The 25,601-nt window shown below is 39.8% G+C and overlaps 1 protein-coding gene across 1 annotated transcript in view; it reads right to left on the bottom strand.

Moving 5' to 3' along the window:
• Nucleotides 1-24,882, bottom strand: part of LOC124545863 (UDP-glycosyltransferase UGT5-like) — a 54,401-nt gene extending 29,519 nt beyond the window's left edge. The window contains exons 1-2 of the mRNA XM_047124822.1: nucleotides 24,739-24,882; nucleotides 2,397-2,619 (exon numbers count right to left, since the gene is read on the bottom strand). Of these exons, the coding sequence (XP_046980778.1) occupies nucleotides 2,397-2,619; nucleotides 24,739-24,882 (367 nt within the window). The remainder of the gene's footprint in view (nucleotides 1-2,396; nucleotides 2,620-24,738) is intronic.
• Between the last annotated feature and the right edge of the window lie 719 nt (nucleotides 24,883-25,601).

The raw sequence follows: 25,601 nt of genomic DNA, 5'->3' as shown, positions 1-25,601 counted from the left end.
AAAATGGAGGGCCTTGTGGTCAGCTCTCCCACCCGTGTGTCAATTTACGGGTCCGGAGCCGCTACTTCTCAATCAAGTTGCTGCTAAGTTTGCCTCACATTGGCTGAGTGCACCCCGCTTGCCAGCAGTGATCGGCAGACCGGATGGTCACCCATCTAAGAGCTAGCTTCCCCCCCGACAGCGCTTAACAGAGGTGATATGACTGGAACCGGTGTTTTATCACTGCAGCAAGGCCTTTGACAAATAGAGATGCAGGCGTGGCGAAATACTCATTTAGATGTTCAATAGGAATTAGTGATTCTGCTGCAGTTTTGGGCTGGCTTATGACTAATACTACAATGATAGCCATAAGGCCCGTTGGGCCCTACACAGTACCGGAAGTTATTGTTTCGAGTACGATCAAGCTAGCACGCAAAAGCAGCGGATACCCGACGTACCATCGCAAGAGAAAACGAACAGTGTCACTGCTATATGCATCGCAGCATGCAATTTTGCTGATTGAAATGTATGACGGGTACTGGGACATTTCAACAGATGAATGAAGGAGTAATCGAAAAGCTTAATAGGCCTGTTCAAGGTGCGGCTAGAAGACAGGAAAGAAAGCATACTGCCAGACTGTAATGCCCCAGGTGAGCTTCCCCAAGTGCCAATGTAAACTAATGCGCAAAAACTAAAGGCCGAAGATAACATTCACATGTAACCTAGCTTGCTGAAACTTGGACCATAAATACAAAGAACTGCCCCATTATACACCGAAGAACCATAGAACTGATACACCTGCCTAATATCGTGTACGGCCCCCGCGATTATCCAACACGACTTGGCACTGACTCGTCTAATGTCTGAAGTAGTGCTGGAGGGAATTGACAACTTCTGTCACGCTGAAGGATTCTCTTCAATCGCCTTTGGTTCAGTTCTTGAACGATCTTCTACCGGCAGCAGCGATGTCGGAGATTTGATGTTTTACAAGATTCCTGATTCTTCCCATTCTCATAGAATTTTCTTGGGTCAGAAATGGGTGGTTTGGGCAATAAGTAGTGTAAGTTTGCGAGCCTCTTGTCGACCCTAGTCCATTATTCTGAGATTGGCCTCTCAATATATGTATATATATTCTAAACCGTTGTTTCTTGTTGACAGTATCAACTTATTCCCAAGAATCAGCAGTTTTTACTCAGCTAATACTTGGCAGAAATCCAACGTGCATTTGGATCACAGTTCCTTGACTCTAGTACAGAAAGGCGTGCAGTATACTGCTGCATTGATTTTCATTAAGCTACCACAAGAACTCAAAATCTTATCAGTAATCCACGCGCTTTCAGATCGAAACTGAAGAGTTTTCTCATGGGTCACTCCTTCTATTCCGTCGAGGAGTTTCTTGAAAAATTAATCTGATTCCTGCGTTATATTGTTGATTGCGTTAACATAAACTTATGGCTTGTCTTTTTTGGTTTCATAAGCACTTTATTTTATCTGTTATTACTTTTATGTTGTAATATCATGTTCTGATACACTCCATGTCCTTGGAGATTTGCTCCTGAGTTTGTTCCTTCACAACAAACCGTGTAAAATAAATAAAAAATACCCTTTCTTGCGACAGTATATGAAAATGAACTATATATTATGACAAAATACCAATAAATAAATAAAAAATACCCTTTCTTGCGACAGTATATGAAAATGAACTATATATTATGACAAAATACCAATAACTGCCGCTCAGAATAAAACTTGCACCTTGAAGAGGGCTGCCAAACTTGATCTGGGGCTTGGCCCTCTGCTGTTCTTCTCAGATCTTGGCTGGTTCAAATGGCTCTGCGCACTATGAGACAACATCTCAGGTCATCAGTCCCCTAGAACTTATAACTACTTAAACCTAACTAACCTAAGGACATCACACACATCCATGCCCGAGGCAGGATTCGAACCTGCGACAGTAGCGGTCGCGCAGTTCCAGACTGAAGTGCCTAGAACCGCTCGGCCACAAGCGGCCAGCCTTCTCAGATCTTCTAGAAGCCTATTAAAAATGGAACATGCAACCATGGTGGGTTGGTCTGTTCTCCTGTACGGTGCTTAGCGCAAGTAATTTTTACTGTTGTCATTGGTGACGTAAATGCTGAAGATGGAGATGGAAATGAGCGTTTGGCGTCATTGGCCGGGAGGCCCCTTGCGGGGCAGGACTGGCCGCCTTGGTGCAGGTCTTATTACATTCGACGCCACATTGGACAACCTGCGCGCCGGATGGGGATGAAATGATGATAAAGGCAACACAACACCCAGTCCCTGAGCGGAGAAAATCCCGAACCTAACCGGGAATCAAACCCGGGCCCGTAGTGACAGCTACATGAAAACATGGACACCAATGAATCTGTTTTAAAGAAAGCGACAGCCACTCTTACCTAACAAATCAGACTGCGGAAACCATTTGCTCAGATGTACATTCGGTGGTTTTCCAGGCATCGTGTCATTCTCCCACTTCCAGAGGACGAGTTGTTTCAGCCTGGAGAACGCGCCTATAAAGGCCTGGAGCTTCTCCTCTGGAAAATCTGAGCTCTTTACAGCAGAACCCATACTGAAAAATATGATGCCGTCCTCTGCAGCGTCCATTAGTTTCTTCAGATCCTTCAAAACACAACGAAGCAGTTAAATCAACACCGTGGTAATTAAAGTGCAGATAATCGCAGAGGTCCAGTTTGGACTGTAATTACCATATGGCAGAAAAACTTCGTATATATGCCAATGCGTTAATAAGAAAAAAAACCTAGTTCCAATTTTGGTCACTAGTTGCGATTTGCAACTTGGCGCAGTGCAGTACCTTATAAAGGCACATTTGCATGCCGAGCGTGAGTTTCCTCGGAAACGCGAAATATTAATTAAATAAATAAAGCCTATGGCACACAACTGCAGCGCTGTGTCGCTGATAAAACAAAAGCACAATTACGTTACTCTTATGTTTGATTAAGAAAGGGAGAGCTCTGGTTGAAGTGGTGCGAGAAGCACGTATTTTATTTTATTGTCTGGCACACCGCCATATTTCATGTTATAGAAGAATACTGCGAGTTGCAACCACACTAGGCACTCGATTCTGTAAAGAATTTATATTTATAAAAGTAAGTAGGATTATGAACTGTAGGCTTATTCATTGAATATATCTGATTTAACTAACTGTGTAACTTTTTTATGTTTAGTAGACAATCACCTCTGTACGACGCATTGGCATGGCTGGCAAATTATTGTAATATTGAGATTTAGATTATGAGTCCGCACCTACCGCAGCAGTCTTTGGAAACGATTTAATTACGAAGTCCGATTATTTCAGTATTATTTCACGGTCAACTACGAGTAACATTGCCTTTACGAAAAAGCCATTGTCAAGCGTCTGATACCGAATAATTAAACGTCCACGTTCCAGATAAGCAAATACAATTGCAATCACAATCACCATCATACAGATAGAATAATTAACATATTTAAAATAACAATAAATTTTTTTATTTATTTTATTTATTTTATATTGGCGACTGCGTGTCGGACTTGTTATTTTGTCATTTGTTACATTGTTCTCTTTGTTTCATGTAAAAAATCAACTTTCTGGACCTGGACGTCAATGTATGAGAGATAACAAAATCTGTAGATATTTTCCAATTCTGAAATTTTGCGGGAAGACGCAATGAAACTTCCAGCAAAATAAGGTAAGACGCAGCATCTTTGCATTAGCAGGCTTGACCAGGCGTATAATTCAGTGTATTAGCTTTTCAGTAAATTCTGTAGTGTTTCTTTTCTGCATAACAGTTTCAGTGATAAATTTCATTCTCAGTACTTTTCCCTAAACAATAACGTAATCAACAATACCAATACACGAGTGTACAATATGGCCGACTTCTGTACGATATCATGTAACATGGCCAGCAGCCATTACCAATAATCTCAAATTCAGTTTATATTTTTAAATTAACAGACAGCCATTGTTGCTACGAGCGATTCATGCTGAAGTACATTTTATTTTAAAATCAGTGTCAAAAATTTTCTTGAAACATATATCACGTGTGGCATGGTAATAACTAGAAAACAATACGCAAAAATGGAACAGCAAGGACGTACTATTCAGACGCAATCCGACTCGGACGTGAGACAAGTGTTAGAAAATGACTTTACGACAGCAACCGGTAGTGACGATTCATCAAACATTGACGCAAGTGTTGACGAAAATTTTGACGATAGGCCGTCCACTACAAAAATTTCAAAATCTCAATCAGAGCCCATGTTAATGCATGACGTCACGTCTAATGACGCGGCGGGGGCAGAGACCTTGCAAACGGTAAACATTGCCGACATGTTACAAATGCTAATGAAACAAAACGCAGAAAACATGGCAACCTTAAAGGCACAATTAGAGACACGAAATGAACAGTTAAAAACACAAAATGACGAAATCAAATCTGATCTCATAGCAATCAAGATAGGTAATGACACTTTATGTAAGCGTGTGGAACTTATAGACGCCACACTGACCAAACAGATGACTGAACTCAGTACTAAATTTTCCCAGCTCAATACGAGACAAGAAAAGACTACAACTGACGTAGCACTTTTACAGACACAAGTAAAAAACCTTAATGTCACGTGTGAAGTTCTTACTGAACAAATTCAAACATATCCTTCAGTACATGACAATCTTGAAAAACGAATTACTGACGTACAGAATAAATTTGACAATGTTGAACAACACCTGACTGACATCTTACAATCAGATGCCACAGCTCATTTTCAAAATATTAATAAAGAATTTTATGATTGGGTTGAGAACAAAGACAAACATTTTGATAGAGGCTTACGTGAAAATTTACCAACAATTGTCCACCACTCCGTAGCGCAATACATTACTAATAACAAACAGCTGATCAGTGACGCAGTACAATCCGTCACTGCACCCATGAGACAATTCACCGATCAACTACAGTCTGAATGTAACGAAAATATCAGTCAAAATGTACAGTTCAGAAACCAATATACATTCGAGTATGATACACACATTCCGCACACGACAAATACACAAGAACAAAACACACCACGACTACAACACATACCACGATGTGGAAACACAAACACAAGCTATTATCATGGTAAACCACAGCAACATTATCGTAATTACTCGCCAGCTGAACATACCAGTAATTACAGTGGAATAAATCCATATCACAATGCGAAGGAAGATGAAAGTTTAATGAAACACAGGCAATTTCAGATTTTTATCCCAGAAAAACGAACCATTCATCCGGTGATTTTTCTTAAATCTTTTAGTAACGCATTTCCGCGCACTTGGAGTGACCGGAAAAAGATTTCATATATTGTCGGTTACATCCAAGGCGATGCAGCTGTCTGGGCATACAGTCAAGCTGACGTATGTACCACGTACAGTGAGTTTGAGCGTGCTTTTCTGAACAAATTCTGGTCGCAATCCGTCCAGGAGCGACTCAGAAGACAAATTTTAGAACCTGAAACTTTTAACAGTAAAAATGGTAACTTACGCAGATATTTTGAAAAATACTTGAACATGGGACACTTTTTAGACGAACCAGTCGCAACGCGTGATATACTCCGAGCGTTGAAGGCCAAATTGCCTTTCAACATTAAGGAAAAACTTCTACATATCCCGGATGACGATTCAGATTATTTTTTAACAGCCTTAGATTCGGTTGACATGTTACTTGAAGATCAGCGCTTCGCGCGGCAAAACAGCAGCCACAATGTTTACACTAGTGGTATGCAAAACATGCAGGCTTGCCAACTCAATTCTGGCGCGCCCACAGTTGGATACGCGGTACAACAAAAACAGCAAACTCACATGCCGTCTCAGTACGGAAATCAAAATCAACACGCGTATTCCAATACAAACAATAGTTACAACAGTAATAACATTTCATGCGGCAATCCATACAAGAGGCACCGCGGTAATAACTACAACGGTAACAACGGATACAAAGGTAATAACAAAAACACAAACAGAAATAGAAATAATAATAACTACGAGCCAAGACAGCATCAAGGTTGGACTCGTAACGATCAGTACTTTCATTCAAACTCTGCTTTACCACAGCAGCCACCAGGTCAAAATTGGAGCATACCTTACGACCGACAGGTAAGTTATAATGCGCAACAGCAACAACAACCGCAAAAGTTTGGAGATCATAATAGGCAATATCCGAATGTGAATATAATAGAAATGACACCTGATGCACAACCTCAATCTGTGTCAGTACCTAGTACAAATGCTAATCCAACAAACTAGAAACAGTCACTACTTTGCCCCAGGTCGTGGCTGAAGAATTCTTGGGGGGCGACTTCAATGTTAATCAGTTATTTGACACCACACTTGAACAACAGAATAATGATATGCCGAGTAATTCTAAACAAAAACTACCTGTTTTATTTATAGGATACAGCCACAATAACAATATATCAGATGAACTTTTACAAGACAGTACACAATGTCGTTTAAACACAAATGAAATTGTTTTAGCACCTACTACTGGTGTAGTAGGTGGGATTCCAACTACTATTATCCTAGATACAGGTGCAGCTGTGAGCGTTTTGTCTTTTAATTTCTATAAAAAGATGTGTGAATTGGAACCTGTGCCTGAGTTTCCTGCCCAAAACTGTAAAATAACTACTGCACTAGGTAATAAGTCATGTAGGGTTACGAAGCAAGTTTTTGTAAACGTTAAAATAGGTAATGGAACCGTACAATGGCCATTCCTGGTTGTACAAAACCTTGTGACAAATTGCATATTAGGAATAGATATTATGAGCGAGAAGGACTGCATTATAGACTTCTCCAAAGGTAAATGTATTTTAAATGATAAAGGCAGTGTAATTATTATTGATTTGGACAGGAGAACTCTAAAGCATGACAAACACTGTACAGGGTACAAGGTTCAGTTAGTACTTGACAAAGACATTCAAGACATGCAAACACACTCATCTGACACAGAGCTAATGGACTTGAAAACATTGCTTGATCATAAGATAAGTGAAGCTACAGCTCTCAGTGTACATGAACGTATAAAACTACAGGAAGTGTTATCCAAATATTTAGAAGTTTTTACCAAACGATTAGGTGTTATCAACACGTATGTGTACAAGATTGAAGTTAAGCCTCACAAGATCTTCTACCATAAGACATATAACGTACCGTTATCTCAACGACCTGCTGTGTGGCAAGAATCAAAACAAATGTTAGACTGGAAGGTCATTGAACCATCCACCTCACCTTATTGTAGTCCTCTACTTGTTGTCAAAAAATCAAATGGAAGCATTAGGTTAGTGTTAGACGCACGAGCTATTAATGAAATAATTTTACCGGTTCACACAAAACCTGAAAATTTAGAAGAGCAATTACAGAAATTTCTAGATGCAAAATATTTTTCCACAATAGATCTCGCTAATTTGTTTTGGCAGGTGGGTATCACTCCTGATTCTCGGAAATATACTGCATTTATGTTCGGGGGGCGAACCTATCAGTTTTGTGTTCTACCCTTCGGACTGAATGTCAGCTCGGGGGTATTCATTACAGCCCTGGATACCGTGCTTGGCGACGATTTAGTTGAGACAGTCACACACTATGTAGATGATATACTGATAGCTACACAATCTTGGAATGAACACGTTGACACTCTTCAAAGAATTTTAGAAAAATTTGCACAAGCTGGAGTCACAGCCAACCTAAGTAAATCAAAATTTGGTTGCAGTGAGATAAAGTATTTAGGACATATCATTAATTCACAGGGCATACGTCGGGATCCCAGTAAATTAGATGCTATCAGAAACTTTCCTAGCCCTCGAACTAAAAAGCAGTTAAAATCATTCCTTGGGCTATGTTCATTTTTCAGACGTTTTTTGCCACAACCACTTTTGAACAGTAAACATCTGCTAAATCTACTCAGAAAGAATCAAGTTTGGATCTGGTCGGAACAGTGCCAGAATGACTTTAATACAATTAAACATGCTTTAGTGAATGCTAACATATTGAGCCATCCAGATTTCAATTTAGATTTTTGTATGACTTGTGACGCTTCACGTACTGGCTTGGGCTGTTGCTTATTTCAAGTTGTAAAGAATAAAGAGGAGGAACAGATAAGAATTATTGGGTTTTCGAGTCGCACTCTAACTGAATGTGAGCGTACATACTCCACTACTGAGTTAGAAACACTTTCCATAGTATGGGCATTCAAGAAATTCAATTATTATTTATTTGGAAAACATACGGTAATTTACACCGATCACCAGGCCCTGACATTTTTGTTAACTTGTAAACTTGTACATCCTAGACTATCACGATGGGCAGTTACACTTCAGAACTACTCTTTTGAAATTAAGTACATAAGAGGTAAGGACAACACCATTGCAGACACTTTGTCTAGACTTCCACAAGGTATGAATGATACCAACAGTGACTTAGAAAATATAAATGACTACAGGATTCTCTTAATGCAAGACAAGCAGTATCACCAATATTATATTGATATGTGCAGAAACATGGCTGAATTACAAAAATCTGATCCTCACTGGTATAAGATAATAACATTACTGGTAGAAAAACACAATCATCCTTTGACTAAGTATTACAAGTTACACAATGATGTGTTATTTTACCGCCGACATCCAAATGCTACTAACTGGTGTGTATGCATTCCCAAAGAGTCTGAACGTAATCTAATTTGGCACACACACTTAGTTTGGGGTCATTATGGGACGAAAAAGTGTTTGGCAAAGCTCAGCACATACTGTTATTTTAGCAATATGAGAAGAAAAATTTACAGGGAACTAAAAACATGTGTCATATGTCAAAAATCAAAACCTCAGAATTTATCCACAAAAACAGATTTACATTCTATTTTACCCAGTAAACCCCTGGAAATTCTGTGTACTGACATCAGTGGACCGCATCCAGCAAGCTCTGGAGGCGTCAAATATATCTTAGCTTTTTACGATATATTTTCTAAACATGTAAAACTTTATGCTTTAAAATCCGCCACTGCAAATGCTATAATACGAAGATTCTCAAGTGATTACCTGACGCACGTGGGAAAACCTAAAGCAATTCTATCAGATAATGCAGCATACTACTCTGGGTACAAATGGAGAAATTTCTTGAAGGACAATAACATTAAAAGTATATTTATTTCGAGGTTTAGTCCACAATGTAACGCGACTGAGAGACTTTTCCGAGAATTAAACCGTTTCATGAGGACCTATATTTCATCAAAACATACTAATTGGGTGTCCTACCTAAGTCTTTTCGAAGACGTACACAATAACTTAAATATTTACGATACAAATTACACACCTAACGAGATCATGTTCAATTGCAAACAGAACGATCAGTGGATAGAACCATTACCTAAGTTGTCAGACAAGGAAATCACACCTGAACAGAAAATAAAAGAAGTATTGACTACATTGACACATCACGCACAAATACGAAACAAACATCACAGAAACATAATAAAAAGAAAACAAAAATTCGAGGTAGGAATGCTTGTACTACTTCGTACTCATCATAAATCTGTAGCGCTCAAACGACGCAACGCTAAGTGGCGTCTGCTATATGAAGGACCGTATATAATTGTTAACATACCCCATCCTGGTGCGTATCTGTTACAACATCCTAGAACTAACAAAATTATTGGGCTATACGCACACCGAGATCTTAGAGCATTTCATGCTGAGTAATGTCAAAGTCATACCCATCAAAATATTGCTAAGCAACTCGAAAAACTCTGTTGTTACAACACAGATAATAAGTAGTATAGAAATTTTCATTTCAGCGGTTCCAGTGAAGCAGTTGAAGACAGAAGAACTCTTCTTTCAGCACGCGCCTCCACCTGAAGGACGGAATATTAAAGTAAAATTTATGATTACGTAGCAGTGGATGACATATTAATTTTTCACGGAACATTTGTTACTGAAGGTACCACTGACTTGGTGTGACACCTGACGAACTGACAGACGTCATCTGTGAAGCGATCTTTTACTTTGAGAAATAGATTAGACGCACATCTCTCAACACGAAAAGCATCTATCAGTAGTCAAGGCCACACAGACACTCTACACACACGCACAAAACGCGAGGAATCGAACATTTTCTCTCTCTTACTATTTTGAATATTTATTGAGTAGTGAAAACGCCTGGTCTTGCCTACTGATGTAATGAATGTTGTGTCTAACCTATCTTAATTTCAGATGACATCACAAAAAACATCGATAATATCCCAGCAAAACCGCTAAAGAGGATGTAAATATCTGCAATTCATGTAATCAAATGTGACACAATGTAATAACCTATAGCGATGTAATGATGATGTAAACAAGTTTATGTGCAACTATATTATTTTTATGCTAAGAAAATATGTGACGTGTGTATGTATAATTACTTATTTTTTTAACTGATGTATAGTGTAACTGTTACTATGTAAAAATTTGAACAAAACGAGTGCCAAAAAGACATTGCATAGTGAACCACTGTTCACGGACATTAACGAACATTACTAACTCTGCAACTACGCGGAAACCTATGTGAAAGAAACTGTTAATGCCATTCATTATGCAGCGCGATGAACGATTTCCTTGATTAATAACTACGAACATTTAGGTGAGCTATATTCAGCAAAAAACTGAAAATGTGAAGTGCATAATTCGTGCATCGTCTAGTGATATTACTACAGTACCCAACTTCAAGATGTTAACTGGATTAAATGGACACAAAGTGCCTGTCCAGAAAACAACACGACGGGTGGAAGAATTTTGGTTGGAACTTCAGGGAATGAAATGTTCTCGAAATGTGACGGACACTCTTACCTGGACTGTTCAAGGATCGACGCCAGCTATGTGCCGTCCGAGGTTCTGCAACCAAGCTTCCACGGAATGTAAAAAACGAACTGCACGTGGACCAATTACTCGACGGGTCACGTCTGATCTGTAATAAGCAATGCTTTTAGTCACAACGAACTGCATCACTACGACTATAATGGAAATGAGAAATGGACACGCTTATGTATTAATCACGTTGTTATACAACGATGTTACTGTGATCAAAAAACTTTACCACGACGATACTAACCTGTAAAAAATTATTGTGCAGCAGATGAATATGAACTGTAATAACGACACGATGTGTATAGGTCAACGCACCTGAAAAATACGGACATTTTTCTTTGAAGTATTTCAAAACAATACTATGTAACTAAGAACATTCAACAATCTAAGTTGTATTGTGTTATAACAAATATTGTAAATTTAAAACTAAGTTACCTGTCGTAGAATGTAGTCTTCATATGTAATCTTGGTTGAATATTTTCTTTGTGCAACGACTGAAAAACGCGCGCACACGAACAATATGATCTGCAATACTGTGCCGCATGATCTAACTGTACGATATAACGGCAGTGCCGCAGTTACACAGACGCTTCTGCGCATGCGCGCACTCTATCTGCCAACATTAGAACTTTTACGGCGCACCCGCGTCATTCAAATTTTGTATATAATGTGTATAATGTGTAATGTAAGTCATGTAAATAGTTGTAGATAACTTAGATTTTCTTGTGCCTTTAGGTGAATTGCTCGCCTGCAGGTGTGTCCTTTCGCCTCGCAATTCAGGGGGCAATATAAAGGCACATTTGCATGCCGAGCGTGAGTTTCCTCGGAAACGCGAAATATTAATTAAATAAATAATCAGTGACAAATAAATAAAGCCTATGGCACACAACTGCAGCGCTGTGTCGCTGATAAAACAAAAGCACAATTACGTTACTCTTATGTTTGATTAAGAAAGGGAGAGCTCTGGTTGAAGTGGTGCGAGAAGCACGTATTTTATTTTATTGTCTGGCACACCACCATATTTCATGTTATAGAAGAATACTGCGAGTTGCAACCACACTAGGCACTCGATTCTGTAAAGAATTTATATTTATAAAAGTAAGTAGGATTATGAACTGTAGGCTTATTCATTGAATATATCTGATTTAACTAACTGTGTAACTTTTTTATGTTTAGTAGACAATCACCTCTGTACGACGCATTGGCATGGCTGGCAAATTATTGTAATATTGAGATTTAGATTATGAGTCCGCACCTACCGCAGCAGTCTTTGGAAACGATTTAATTACGAAGTCCGATTATTTCAGTTTTATTTCACGGTCAACTACGAGTAACATTGCCTTTACGAAAAAGCCATTGTCAAGCGTCTGATACCGAATAATTAAACGTCCACGTTCCAGATAAGCAAATACAATTGCAATCACAATCACCATCATACAGATAGAATAATCAATATCTAAATAACAATATATTTTTTATTTAATTATTTTATTTATTTTATAACCTCGTCGACGTCTCCGGTGCTCGTTTTGAACAAGCTGTGTAGGTGGTAGCTAATAATAAAACTAACGTTATGCCTTTCTCACTTGGTTGACTTTTCCTGGCCACGTCCCGTTCCTAATCCGTTACAAATTACGGAACAATTTCTATACGTGAATCTTCCTGGCAGATTAAAACTACGTGCTGAACCGAGACTCGAACTCGGTACCTTGGCGTATCATTCTGGATTCCTATACGTCTTTCGTGCATTCACAGCGCCACTTTGCAACTGGGGGCCAAAAGTCGAATTATATTTTTTAACGTAAATCGGTTCCGCGTCAACGCGTTATAATATCTACCAAGTTCCGCTTCCGTACGATAATCACAGTTCATACTGGACTTCTATGAATACTTGCATTTTAATTATAATCAGCAACTATACAGACATGTAAAAACGTAGATTTAAGCTGAAAAGGAAAGATTTCAATTAGATAAAATGGTTTACATAAAACATTCTGGAATCGAAAGGATATGGTCGAATAAGAAAAAAAAAAAATTCACAATTGTAAGTAAAGAGTCAGGCAATGGTGTCCTCTACGGCGCGGGTATGAATGAAGCAGACATATGAAAAGCACTGTTCTCACGTTCCTGTGTCCACATGCGAGGCGCATGAGAGTCTATGGTTAAATTAATGTTGTTTAACTCAGCCAGTACGATATGGTTTTTATAACGAACTTATAAAACGCATGGAACTTGAAATATCTACTGCAGCTAAGTTCTTTGGTAACCTAGGAGACAGTTGCTGGGAACTGTACTCTTGACAGTATATAATTTATTATTATTATTCGTTCTCCCGTGCATGGGGTGAGACAGTAAATTTTTGATTGTTACAGAGTGCCGGTACCTGATACGGAAATCGGTGTGAAATATGAGATTATTGGAAACTATGAGCAGAGGAAGGCAAATGCATTGAAAAAGAGAATATTCATCGGTCCGTGGATGACCGACACACTACCAGTGGGTTCCAAACACAGCGCGCGAAAATGCGATTTTTTAGAGGGTTATATGTCGGGTTCTATTCATCGTAGAGATATGAGATCAAGTGTTTTGGATAGCTCTTGGCGTAACGAACATTTGTATACCTATCGGAAAAAAGGCAAGCTTTATCTATCCTATAGTACTGGGTCAAAATTTAAATATTACACACTTTCTTCAACCCATGGAAGTTCAACAAAACGATTGGTTCTTTAGCATTAGGTGTGGTCCAGGCTGAACCTTAGGTGGCTTATGCAAGCACCGCTTGCTCCTCACAAAACTCCGAAACATCGTGATATCTGGGTGCGCAAGTACCAACCATGGTGATAGTCACTTGTATAATTTCTATTCATGGCAGATTGTGGGAACTTCTACCGTATGTTCTTAACATGATATTCTCGGGAAACTTCGAAAATTTTATCGGTATCATTATTCGTTACCTAAATCCGGAGGTTCGAAGTTACCGTACATGTCCATTTAAAATATGCACTAATTTAAGGATGTCTAAATGTAGTTCCGTCTGACGTAGTGAACACATTATAGTGGTTCTAGGGCCATCGGAGGCGATCTGAGGTCAACAAACTGTGTTTTTAGTCAGCATTTTTCCACCAATAAAACTCTGCGTGATGTCTCTGTAATACAAATATGCTCGAAGTGGTACTGCAGTAAGAAATGGACAAAAAAAAGGTATTAACATGCCTGAAAGGAACTTAAAATGACTATTACAAATTATTTAAAATTGGAAAGACTGCAAATTCAATAAAGCCGGGAGTTTTGAATGACTTATGATGTATGAGCATCCAGAAAAAAGTGTAAAGCAAACGATTTAGCGCTGATCCTCTATTATGCGTGCTTATTTGTTGTTTATATGTGTTAAATGAGTCGAAGTGTATAAATGATCTATCTGAAGTCTACTCACCTAAAGTAGAGAAAAGGAGGGAACCAGCGGAAAAATGCTCTTGTTGGAGCAGAAAATGGGCGTTTATGTTCCTCTTTCAAAGACTCTGACAGAAAAGTAGGGAACTAATTGCCTTAGCCCTCATTACGCCTTTCTTAACAAAAATTTTAGCAGGTTAACATATTCCCACTTTCTCGTGTAGTAAGAGCCTAGCAGAGAGACAGTGATGTTGGAAGAGAGAGGAGTCATCTAACTCCGCGAATGCGGGCTGGTTCCCCTTATTCCGCCTCAGTTACACTGTGTCGGCGATTGCGGCGCAAACACCGTTTCCACGTACGCGTATACCATAATTATTCTACCACGCAAACATTTGGAGTTACACTCGTCTGGTATGAGACGTTCTTCAGTGTGTGTGTGTGTGGGGGTGGGGGTGGAGAGGGGTTCTACTGGTGGCTGAACCACACAATAACACTGGGTTCGGTGTGGGGCGGCAGTGGGGTGGGCGGACTGCTGTGGCCCGTTGTGGGGTTGTGAATCACTGAGGGCTCTGGCGGGACGAGTGGGAGTGAAAGAGAAAGGAGACAGTTACGTTGGGAGACAGAAAGTGGCAATGAAAGAGAAAGAGAGATGGATGAAAGCAGTAGTGAGAGAGGAGACAGTGGCAGTGGGATATAACGTAAATCGTTGGGAGAAGAATGAAACTTTGGGAGAGAGACATAGACAGTAACAGTGAACGGATGACACTAAGTATGAAGGCTTAACTACAAAGACAGGCAGGGTAAAAGGATTTAGACTGTTTCATGTTATAAGAATACGAATATGTTCCCACACTAAATTTTTTGGTGAAGGAGATGGAATAAGGACTAAGGCAGCTGGATCCCCACTTTTCTGTCAAAGTTTTAAAAGAAGAACATGTTCGTCTTTTTTGTGCTCCAACAGGAACATAAATCCGCTGATCAGTAATGAGACCTACACTTAAGAATCACAGGTGAATAATAATAAAACGTAATTGTCATACTCGACGTGTCTACTAAATTTCCACTGTTATCAAGATCAATCTAGAATGACATTAACGAGTTATTCAATACAGATAGTTCTCACATTATTGGCTATAATCACAGGTTGTAACCTTCCTATGTTTATTCGCATATACGTTTTACCCTCCCACCACTATTTACTTATAATGAAATCATTCTAGCACTGAATCGGCTGAAATTGGTACAGGTCGGACTTTGGAGCACAAGTATTTTGTGTCTGGTCGCTGCCAAAACAGTCGTTTTGTGTGTTTTGTGCGATCTATGTATTCTACAGGCATTACGAAGTTATTATAATGCCGTGCTGTGACTAACTAGTAAGCACAAGTGTAGTGTCAGCATTTCGTGAGGAAAGTGCAGCACCCTCTGCCCCCCACTCCCCTCTTCACATCTTCGCCTTTCCCTCGAAACTGTCAGTGTGTTGGGCTTTGGTGGGAGGAGCTTGTTACCTCCACTCTCCCCCCGTCCCGTAAGAAATCGACCATGACATAGTGAACAAACTGTAAATAAAATGCGATTACTCTAATCTTGTGACTGGTAATGCCCTTGAAATATTCTACAAGAGGTTGGATGAAGTTTACAACATTTGAAATAAAAGGGACACGCCGTTTCTGTTTGAATCAGCGTGAATGATTAATATGGTATAGAATACATGGATAAGTTACCTCTCATTACTCGATATTTTCATTTGTATCGTTAGGAAACCAAACTGGGTAAATTCAATACTGACTCAGCATTGGTATTTAAAAATATTGATTTATGGCTTAATTCGTTCCAATTTTCTGGTACTGTTAGAGAATTTAAATTTATCTCAGTCCTGTTACTTGAAATCGACACGTATGGAACCAATTTTGTAGAGAAGTGAGACCTAAAATCGAATGTGCATGACATTTCTAACATTAAAGACGTATTAACTGAACGAGGAACTAGATATTACAAAGCACTCTGCGTGCTAAGTGCCACCATTTGCCGAACGTTGACTAAAACTGTACGCAGAAAATATTTCAATGTACATTGCTTAGGAATAATAGCAGGACGTTACATTCACATTCGTGAGGTTTGATGAAACTTGGAGTCAATTTCATGTCCATGAGTTCAAGAAGTAATCATAAGCGCAAACAAAAGCTTGAGAATTTACCAAAGAGACGAAGACAGTTTTGTCGAAATTCTCAGGTTGTAATCCTGTCAGACTATTCGGACGAAGACAGGATCATAAATGACACATACACAGTGCAGGGTGAGGCAGCAAAGACACTCTACCCAAAATATGCCCAGAACAATTAAATACTCGCACATTGGAGTGCGGGTTTCACTAAGGTATAGCAAACAACGTAGCGAATTTGTTAACGTACGCTGGTTTAGTTTTAATTTATAGCTCAAAAACTATGAAACAGACTATTTTTAAAGAGGAACAATGTACTTTTCCTCGTGGCATTGGAAAGAGCCTACGAAGAGCACTTCAAAGTACTTCATAAAACTATTGCTAGCATATATCTTGAGGAGAACAGATTACACGTTGTGCAGCTGTTATCGTGGAAGAGTTTGATTAAGTGTAACACCTGCTATGTATAACCACTGCAAAGTTTCTGAAATGTATTATTGATTTACAACTGTACCCCTATGTCATTGAGTGGCAACTCGATTTTTCTAAATGGTGTTTTGAGATAGGTTAGATATAAGCACTAAAGACATAATTTAAATTACAACTATAGGCACATAGTGTTTTTTTGGATCACTAATCTTCTGTTCGATGTGGCCCATCACGAATTTCTCGCTGGCGTCAACCTCTTCATCTCAGAGTTCCTAAGTCCCTCAAGTGCTATGGAAGTTATTCCCTGATGTCTTAATAGATGTTCTATCATCTTGCCCCTTCTTCTTGTCAACGTTTTCCATGAGTTCGTCTCCTTACCGATTCTGAGGAAAAATTCTCATCTTTATCATCAGTACATCATTTTTCACGAAGTTTTATTTAGTACTACATTCTCTTCTTTTCCGGTTTTCAGACAGTCCATAATTTGCTTCCACAAATAGAGGCCGATATCTGAGATCAATAGACTTCATTTAGAAAGGAACTGCTTTTAAGTCCTCCTTCCTTCTGTCACGTTTAATTTTGGTTCCATGTTAGCAGAATTCTTTCAGTTCATCCACCTCGTAGTCACAAATACTGATGTTGAGTTTTTTTACTAATCTCATTTCTACTATTCTTCACTACGTACGTCTCTCCTCGGTTAACTCTCAATCTGAAGAACAGATTCTTACTCGACTGTTTATTCTATTCAACAGATTTCGTTAACTTCTTCATTATCACTCAACATAGTAATGTCATCACCTGTTTTTATCATTTATATCATTCCATCCTGAATTCTAATCCCGTTTCTGAAACTTTCTGTTATTTCATGATAGCTTCCTCGTTGCAAGGAACTGAACAACAGGGGCGAAAGACTGCCTTACACTGCCAACCACTTCATTCTAGGCCTTCCATTTTCACTGTTCGCTCTTGGTTTCCCCATCTGTCCCTATGTCTTACACCTGTTTCCCTAGAGTTTTAACCATCCTGCACTATTGTACATTCAACGATTTTTCTACTTCGGCAAATCCTATAAAGTTCTATCAGTTTTCTTAAATCTTTTTTCTTTTATCAAGGAAACCTTAGAACAGCCTCTGTGGTGCTTTTACCTTTCCTAAAGCCTAAGTAATCGTCTAAGAGGTCCACAAGTTTCTTTTTCTTTCTTCTGTGTGTTATTCTTGTAAACAACTTCGACGCAAGTGCTGCTGAGCTGGTTGTATGATTTTTCCCCACTTATCTGCCCATGTTGTCTTCTCGATTATGTGGATGATATTTTTCCAAAAGTCTGATGACATGCTTCATACATACTGCACACCAATCGTCGTTTGGTTGCCACTTCCACCAACAATTTAAAAAATTCGGAAGGAATGTTATTTATGCCTTTTGCCTTATTTGATATTCCAAAGCTCTGTTAAGTGTTTGTAATAATAGATCGTCGACGTCCTCCAAACTGATTCCAACTTCTCTTCTACCACGACATCAGATAGGTCCTGTCCCTCATAGAGGCCTTAGTTCTACTGTATACCCTGCGTTGAACAGTGGAAATTCACTTGCATGGCATAGGACTTGGTGAGTTGCCTATTCCAAAGTGCGTTCGTCCATGACACATAGGTCCCATCCCAGGGTTCATAGCGCAGGAGACCATCAGTTACAATTCGCGGTCACATTTGGTGTTTCTGCCGAGTAAAGTAGCAGTGCCACTGCCCCGGCTGTTAGTCCAGCGCTAGTGCCATTACTACTGCAGGATGGTGATGTACTTTTTCAGCTGGACGATGCAGGTCCACATACAGCTGCTACCAAGCAACCTGCTAGCCCTGGTGTACAAAAACTGCCCTAGCGAGGTAGAATACCAGATCTCTTACTAACTGTAGACATGAGGGACATGAAGAATCGGGATCCTACTCTTTCTCCAAGGGCTGCAAGAACAATGCCGAATTGCAACAAAAAGCGCAAGATACTTGAGACAGTCTACCATAGGATGCCATTCGGGATCTTTATGATCGTTTTCATGCGAGAATACGTGCCTGCGTTGCGCCATAGGAGGAGGGGAGGGGGGGGGGCGGGGTACACTGTGTACTGATGCAACTGTTTGGACGTTCTTAACTGTGGCATGTGGGTTTCATTTGGTCTGAATACACTAATACAATGATGAACTGCATCTCGCCTCTCTTGTCAATAAAGTGATCTTGTCACTGAGAGTGTTGCATCCTTTGGCAGAACCATACCATTTTTGGCTGCTTTTCGGTGGTTCTATGTAAAAATACAACTATATACGCTGACGGGAAAATATTAGTACTCCTGGAAAGACGTCGATTCGCATCCAATGACGACGTATACCGCATGGGTGATAATAGATGTACCAATAATGTTTTCAACGTCTTCCACCATTAGATAACGTAGCGAAATCAGAACGCCATCTGTATCTGTCTGTCGATGAGCAATGCTCACAGCCAAGAGTGGTGCAACGAAGGTGGTATCAGTGGTCGCGTGAACATTCTCACACCTGTAGACGAAGTTCTTGACGTCAACATAGCAAAGACGCTCGCAAGGATTGTAGTATTGTAAGGAAATCAGTGGCATATCGTACAGCTACCAAAGTGCGGATAAGAGGGCTGGTGAACCTAGACAACATGAACTGTTGCGAACGGGTTATTACCAGTGGGACTACGGGATTGCACACCTGTCGCCCGTCTTCTACTCACGCCACAGCATCGACGTGAACGGCTCGATCACTATGGAGATGGAATGGCGAGCTGCAATCTTCAGCGATGAAAAGCAGATTCTGCCTGCACGCAAGTGACGGTCGTTTGAGCGCACAGCGTACACCTGGTGAGCGCTGTCTCGTAGAGTTCATTCGTCGAACACACGCTGGACCCACCCCAGGCCATTGGGCTTGCGGTGCAATAAGCCACAAGTCTCGTTCACCTTTGGTGTTTCCGGAGGTGACCCTAACCAGCGTTCGGCACGTGCAGAATGTTACTAGACCCTTTCTTTTTCCGTTCTTGCAGCAGGAAGGTGATGTGTTATTTTAATATGATACTGCTCGCACAAACACTGCCTGTGCAACTCTACGTGCTTTGCAACAACTTCACTGGCCAGCACGATCTTCGGACTTGTCTCCAATCGAACACGTGTGAGATAAGAGGGGCGTTTGAAAAGTCCGTGCAAAAATAAAAACTATTTACTTGTTTGGGGTAAACCTTTTTTATTTTTCGACATAGTCTCCTTTTAGAACTATGCAATTCGTCCAACGTTGTTCTGATTTGTTGATTCCTTCCGAATAATAGGAATTGCACAAGTCTGCAAAGTAGCTATTACTTGCTGCAATCACTTCCTCGTTTGAATAAAATCTTTGTCCCGCCAGCCATTTTTCAAATTGAGGAACAAAGAGTCGTCCGAGGGAGCCAAGTCTGGATAATAGGGGTAATGTGAAACGAGTTGAAATCCTATTTCCATTAATTTTGCTACCACAATGATGAGGTGTGTGCTGGTACATTGTCGTGATGGAAAAGAACTTTTTTTTTCGGTCCAAACGCTGGTGTTTTTCTTGCAGCTCTGTTTTCAAACGGTCCAATAACAATGAATAATATGCACCTGTAATAGTTTTACCCTTTTCAAGATAGTAGAATAGGATTATCCCTTGTAAATTCCAAAAAACAGTCGCCATAACCTTTCCAGTCCAAGGAATGGTCTTCGCCTTTTTTGGTGCAGATTCTCCCTTGGTAACCCATTGTTTAGATTGCTGTTTGGTCTCAGGAATATAGTAATGTATCCATGTTTCATCCACAGTGACGAAACGACGCTTAAGGTCCTGTGTATTCTTCCTCAACAGCTGCAAAACATCCATGTAACACTTCACACGATTTCGTTTTTGGTCAAACGTGAGCAATCGCGGAACCCATCTTGCGGATAGCTTTCTCATGTCCAAATGTTTATGCAAAATATTATGTACCCGTTCATTCGAGATGCCCACAGCACTACCAATCTCACACACCTTAACTCTTCTGTCATCCATCACCATGTCATGGATTTTATCAATGATTTCTGGAGTCGTAGCTTCCACAGGCAATCAAGAACGTTCAGCATCACTTGTGCCTATATGGCCACTCTAAAAATTTTGAAACCACTTATAAACTGTTCTAATCGAAAGTACAGAGTCACCGTAATGTTTATCAAGCTTCTCTTTTGTCTCCTGAGGAGTTTTGCCTTTCATAAAGTAATGTCTAATCACCACACGAAGTTCTTTTTCGTCCATTTTTTGCCAATCACTCGACTTCCTTGTTCACACGAATGCCAAACACAAAAAATAGACCATTATGGCTGAAATTTGGTGTGCGTTCTTTCCAAAGATGCTACTAACTAAACATGACCTCGATACGCGCCGATGGTGTCATCTTTCGGACTTTGCACGGACTTTTCAAACGCCCCTCGTATGATGGGGCGAGAAGTGAGTGACTTCTGACGCTCAACAATCAACAACTCTTCCAGAACCACGTGAACAGGTCGAGCAGCCGTATTCCAGGACAGTATTTGCCAGATGTTAGAGAAATGGGCACATCATTATAACTGATCGGGAACTATGGCATCATGCACGCTGCACCACTTCACCGGAAGCTAGGCAGCTTGAATTTCGAGGCAGCCGTGTCGTTTGAGCGACAGAGGGCGTCTTTGACGCGAGTGTGAGTGCAAGCAGGACGCACGTTCGACAGTGAGTCTCCTGGATCGGGATGTGGCAGTAAACAGTGGACGGACGACGGTCCGATATTGCTGCCGGAGAGAGCAACGGCCTTACAGAGGGTGATACACTGGAAGTTTCGCCGACTGTGGTGGAGATTATTCTTCTACATGGCCACGTCAAAACGAGTGCGGACGACACTGCTAGCTACTAGTGAGGAACCTTATGGGTGTCGTCCTGAAACTGATCGAAAATGTTAATTTTCAATTTATATATTATTTATTAGCAAAACTCTTTAACAATATGTTCTCAAAGTTTCAATAATAAAATCGCACCCGTAGTGACAAAAAAAAAAAATACTTGTGTGTGACTCGACATTCCTGCCACACCCAATTTTTGAAGCAACAATATAAGCATGGCGAAAAATGACTCCGTGTACTACTTTCAAGTAAAATTGCCCGGTGTACATTTAGAAGGCTGTGATGTACATTCTTTTGGTTTTATAGATCATCTGTGACTCTCTTCCGTATCGTAGAACAATAACAAACCAGCTACTTTGTCGATGAAGAAGCAGTTCTGTTTTTGCCTTGTCTTACTGTCGGACTGTAAGCAGAATTACAACTTATGATAGGAAATTGCGCTCAAGACACCTTGAGAAAAATAGGTTTACAGTGCCTCTCAGAAGCTGCAAAGCCAGTTGAAGACCTGGTAAAGGAAAGAAGGCAGAGAACAAGAAACCAGAAGAAAAGCCTTGAATGGGAAGAGGATCCTGAGTACAAACATGAAGCTTTATGAAGAGGTAACATAAGAAAAAACATCAGGTTGAACATTATATTGCATTTCCCAAAAATTATGCTTTTTAAAGTTCATGTACCTTTCTCTCAGAATTTATGACGGCTACAACTACGAAATTTTGTACACTTATACCTATAAACACAATAAATGTTGTCTCAACAGTAAATTTTGAAATTTTGAGTGTAAGCTGAGATATGGAGCAGACTTCTTGGAATTCTGTATGAATTTTATATTATACTTACAGAACTATAATCAAAAAATTATTAAAATTTTCATATTGTATATAACCAAATGTCCTCTCGAGAGAAGCTTACTATATGCAAATAGATTACTCGAAGAAAGTTTTGTAGAAATCTCTTGAATAGTTTCTGAGAAAAAGGTACATACATTGTTTTTTGAAAATAAAATTTTTAAATTCCATAAAAAATTAAATGTATATAATCCATAGAACTTAACAGCACATGTGTTAATTTCATGTAAAACATGGTAGAAAATTTCATTGCCATGTCTTAAAAATTGTGGATTTGGCACATGTTTTAAACAATGTACGTTTTTCATGAACGTCCCCCGTTAAGGAGAACTTTCTGTAAGCAGGTGCTGACGGCACATCTGAGTTTGTATAACAGTATGTTCATTGATCATTTTTGAGGTCAAATTGCATTGATGTAATTTTAGTGTAAGTTTTAAAATTTAGGCCCTTCCTCATAGCCTGTAAAAAAACTGTTGTTAAAATTTGACAGTTGTGGACAACCCCGGCGCGAGTTGTTTGCTTAAAGTGGCAGCTGTGCCCAACAGCATTAGTTTTTTTTTTAATTGTGACCACTGGATCAAAATTTAGGCAATGAGCCAAGAAGGATCCCGTTAGTTTCTTTATTCTAATAAATATGGTTACAAAAAACTCGCTTAATCAACCGGCCCTTCCACTCTCCTGTCGCTGTTTTACAGGGACGGCACCCCTAAATACGAGTATATTCTTGTTCCTTCTGGACCGTCTTTGTTACTTTGCCCTGTATTCAGTTCAAGGATGGTCAAAACAAAACAAGAAGAACAATCAGCGTCACTAGTAGCGACTGAGAGCGACAGTGGGTTGTGGTCTCTAATATAAAAGGCAATGTCACGAGTGCCTGACTCGGTCACAGACTCGTCATTCCCCAGGCCAAACCATTAACGACAGAATTTGACATTTGGATACTTATACTGTAAGCAACGTTTAAGAAGGGAATGTTCGAACTTACATTCCTAAGGGGGGTGAATTAGGGGACGAAAATCTTTTTGAAAATATGTCACTGTTAGGCAAATTTGAAGCCAGAACAACGAAATTTTGGAATTTGGCTTCTCGGTCGATCTAAAATTATAAGTGTTCCAGAATTTTTGGGATTTCAACCAGTACTGGAGTAAAATAGTGGGTGAAATGTTTTTTGAGAATAAATCATTATTACAAATCTACTACAGCATTTTCAAAACTATCTAGGAACATTGGTATTTGACTTCTCGGTTAGAAAAAAAATACGAGTTAAAGTGTTTTTGGAAATTCAACCTCCTAGGGGAGTGAAATGAAGGATGAAAAGCTTCATGAATTTATTTTATTATGAAAGCATTTAAAGGCTACAGGAACGAAAATTTGTATTTGACTTCTCTGCTAGAAATAAAAATGCAACCCCTATAGACGTGAAACCGAGGACGAAAATTTGTAAAAAAATATTTCGTTGCATTAAAAAAAATGTTAAGGCTAAATCTGTGAAAATTGGTATTTCACTTCTCGCTTAAACATAAAGAAATATATGTTAGGGGGTGAAAATTTCTATGGAAATATACCTAGACGAACGCAAAGACATGATTTAAAACACCTTGGACTCCAGTTATCAGAACAGCTTTTTGTTCAGAAGTACATTCGGAAAAGACCATGCTTCTATGACCTTAATTAGCAACAAAAATTTATATTGCGCAACAATTTGTGAACAACATAAAAATGCGATTAAAGAAAAACGAAAAATATCTGTGCAAATCACACAGCAAACGCGAGCCAAACCCCGGGCACTAAGTCAGTCGTAAGTAAACGTCGATAGACTGAATTAACCTGAGGCTACAGTATCAAGTGAACACCTGCAATAATCGTTCGTATTTTGTCCATGGGTACTTTCTTAATAGTGAAGATCGAAACGAGGTTTTTCCCTGATAATGGACGTCGTGAGTTTTTGTCATATATTAGTAAATAGTATTGATCATATGTTCTGAAACAGTATACTGTATTGAAAATCCTGAACAGATTATGACCATTGTTCAGTTACAAGCAATTACTGTTTTTAGTGTACTCTAAAACAATGTACTACAAATTCCGATAACTGTTTAATCCTTCTAATACTTAGGAAAGGCATAAGCTTACCTTTGGTAGCGCCTGTGGTTGTTGGATATGCATTCCTCCGGTCTCAATCACGTTGGGCACATGGGGTCGAGGGTAACTGAAGCTGACGTGACTCTGAAGGATCACCAGAGACGGGTTGGTCAGCAAGGTTGATACACTTGGCATCGTTGGATCATTGAAATACTTGTGAACGATTTTATCAAGTTTCGGATAGTACCAATGACGGTAAATGCATCTTGCGTACGTCACTAACAAAGCGTTCTTTAGTCGTTGCCAGAAGGTCATCTGGTCTGTATACTCGAACATAGTGTCAGTAACATATGATGGCATATATGGGTCGCCAACTACATCGGTTGTCATGGGAAATCCACCAAAAGAAGATAAAGCAACCACAGGAACACTGAATTTGTGAGAGTAGGCTATTAGGCATTCATTCATGAAGAATTCCATGAGAAGGAGGTCGAATTTCCTTCCTTTTGTGTGTATCAGATTTTGGAAGACTTCATGCTGCAAGTATTTCTCACACATCTCTGAACCCATGTAGCTCAAGAAGGTACACTCCTGGAAATGGAAAAAAGAACACATTGACACCGGTGTGTCAGACCCACCATACTTGCTCCGGACACTGCGAGAGGGCTGTACAAGCAATGATCACACGCACGGCACAGCGGACACACCAGGAACCGCGGTGTTGGCCGTCGAATGGCGCTAGCTGCGCAGCATTTGTGCACCGCCGCCGTCAGTGTCAGCCAGTTTGCCGTGGCATACGGAGCTCCATCGCAGTCTTTAACACTGGTAGCATGCCGCGACAGCGTGGACGTGAACCGTATGTGCAGTTGACGGACTTTGAGCGAGGGCGTATAGTGGGCATGCGGGAGGCCGGG

This window comes from Schistocerca americana, chromosome 8 (assembly GCF_021461395.2).
Source record: "Schistocerca americana isolate TAMUIC-IGC-003095 chromosome 8, iqSchAmer2.1, whole genome shotgun sequence".
Taxonomy (NCBI): domain Eukaryota; kingdom Metazoa; phylum Arthropoda; class Insecta; order Orthoptera; family Acrididae; genus Schistocerca; species Schistocerca americana.
This window is presented reverse-complemented; position numbering and strand designations above follow the sequence as displayed.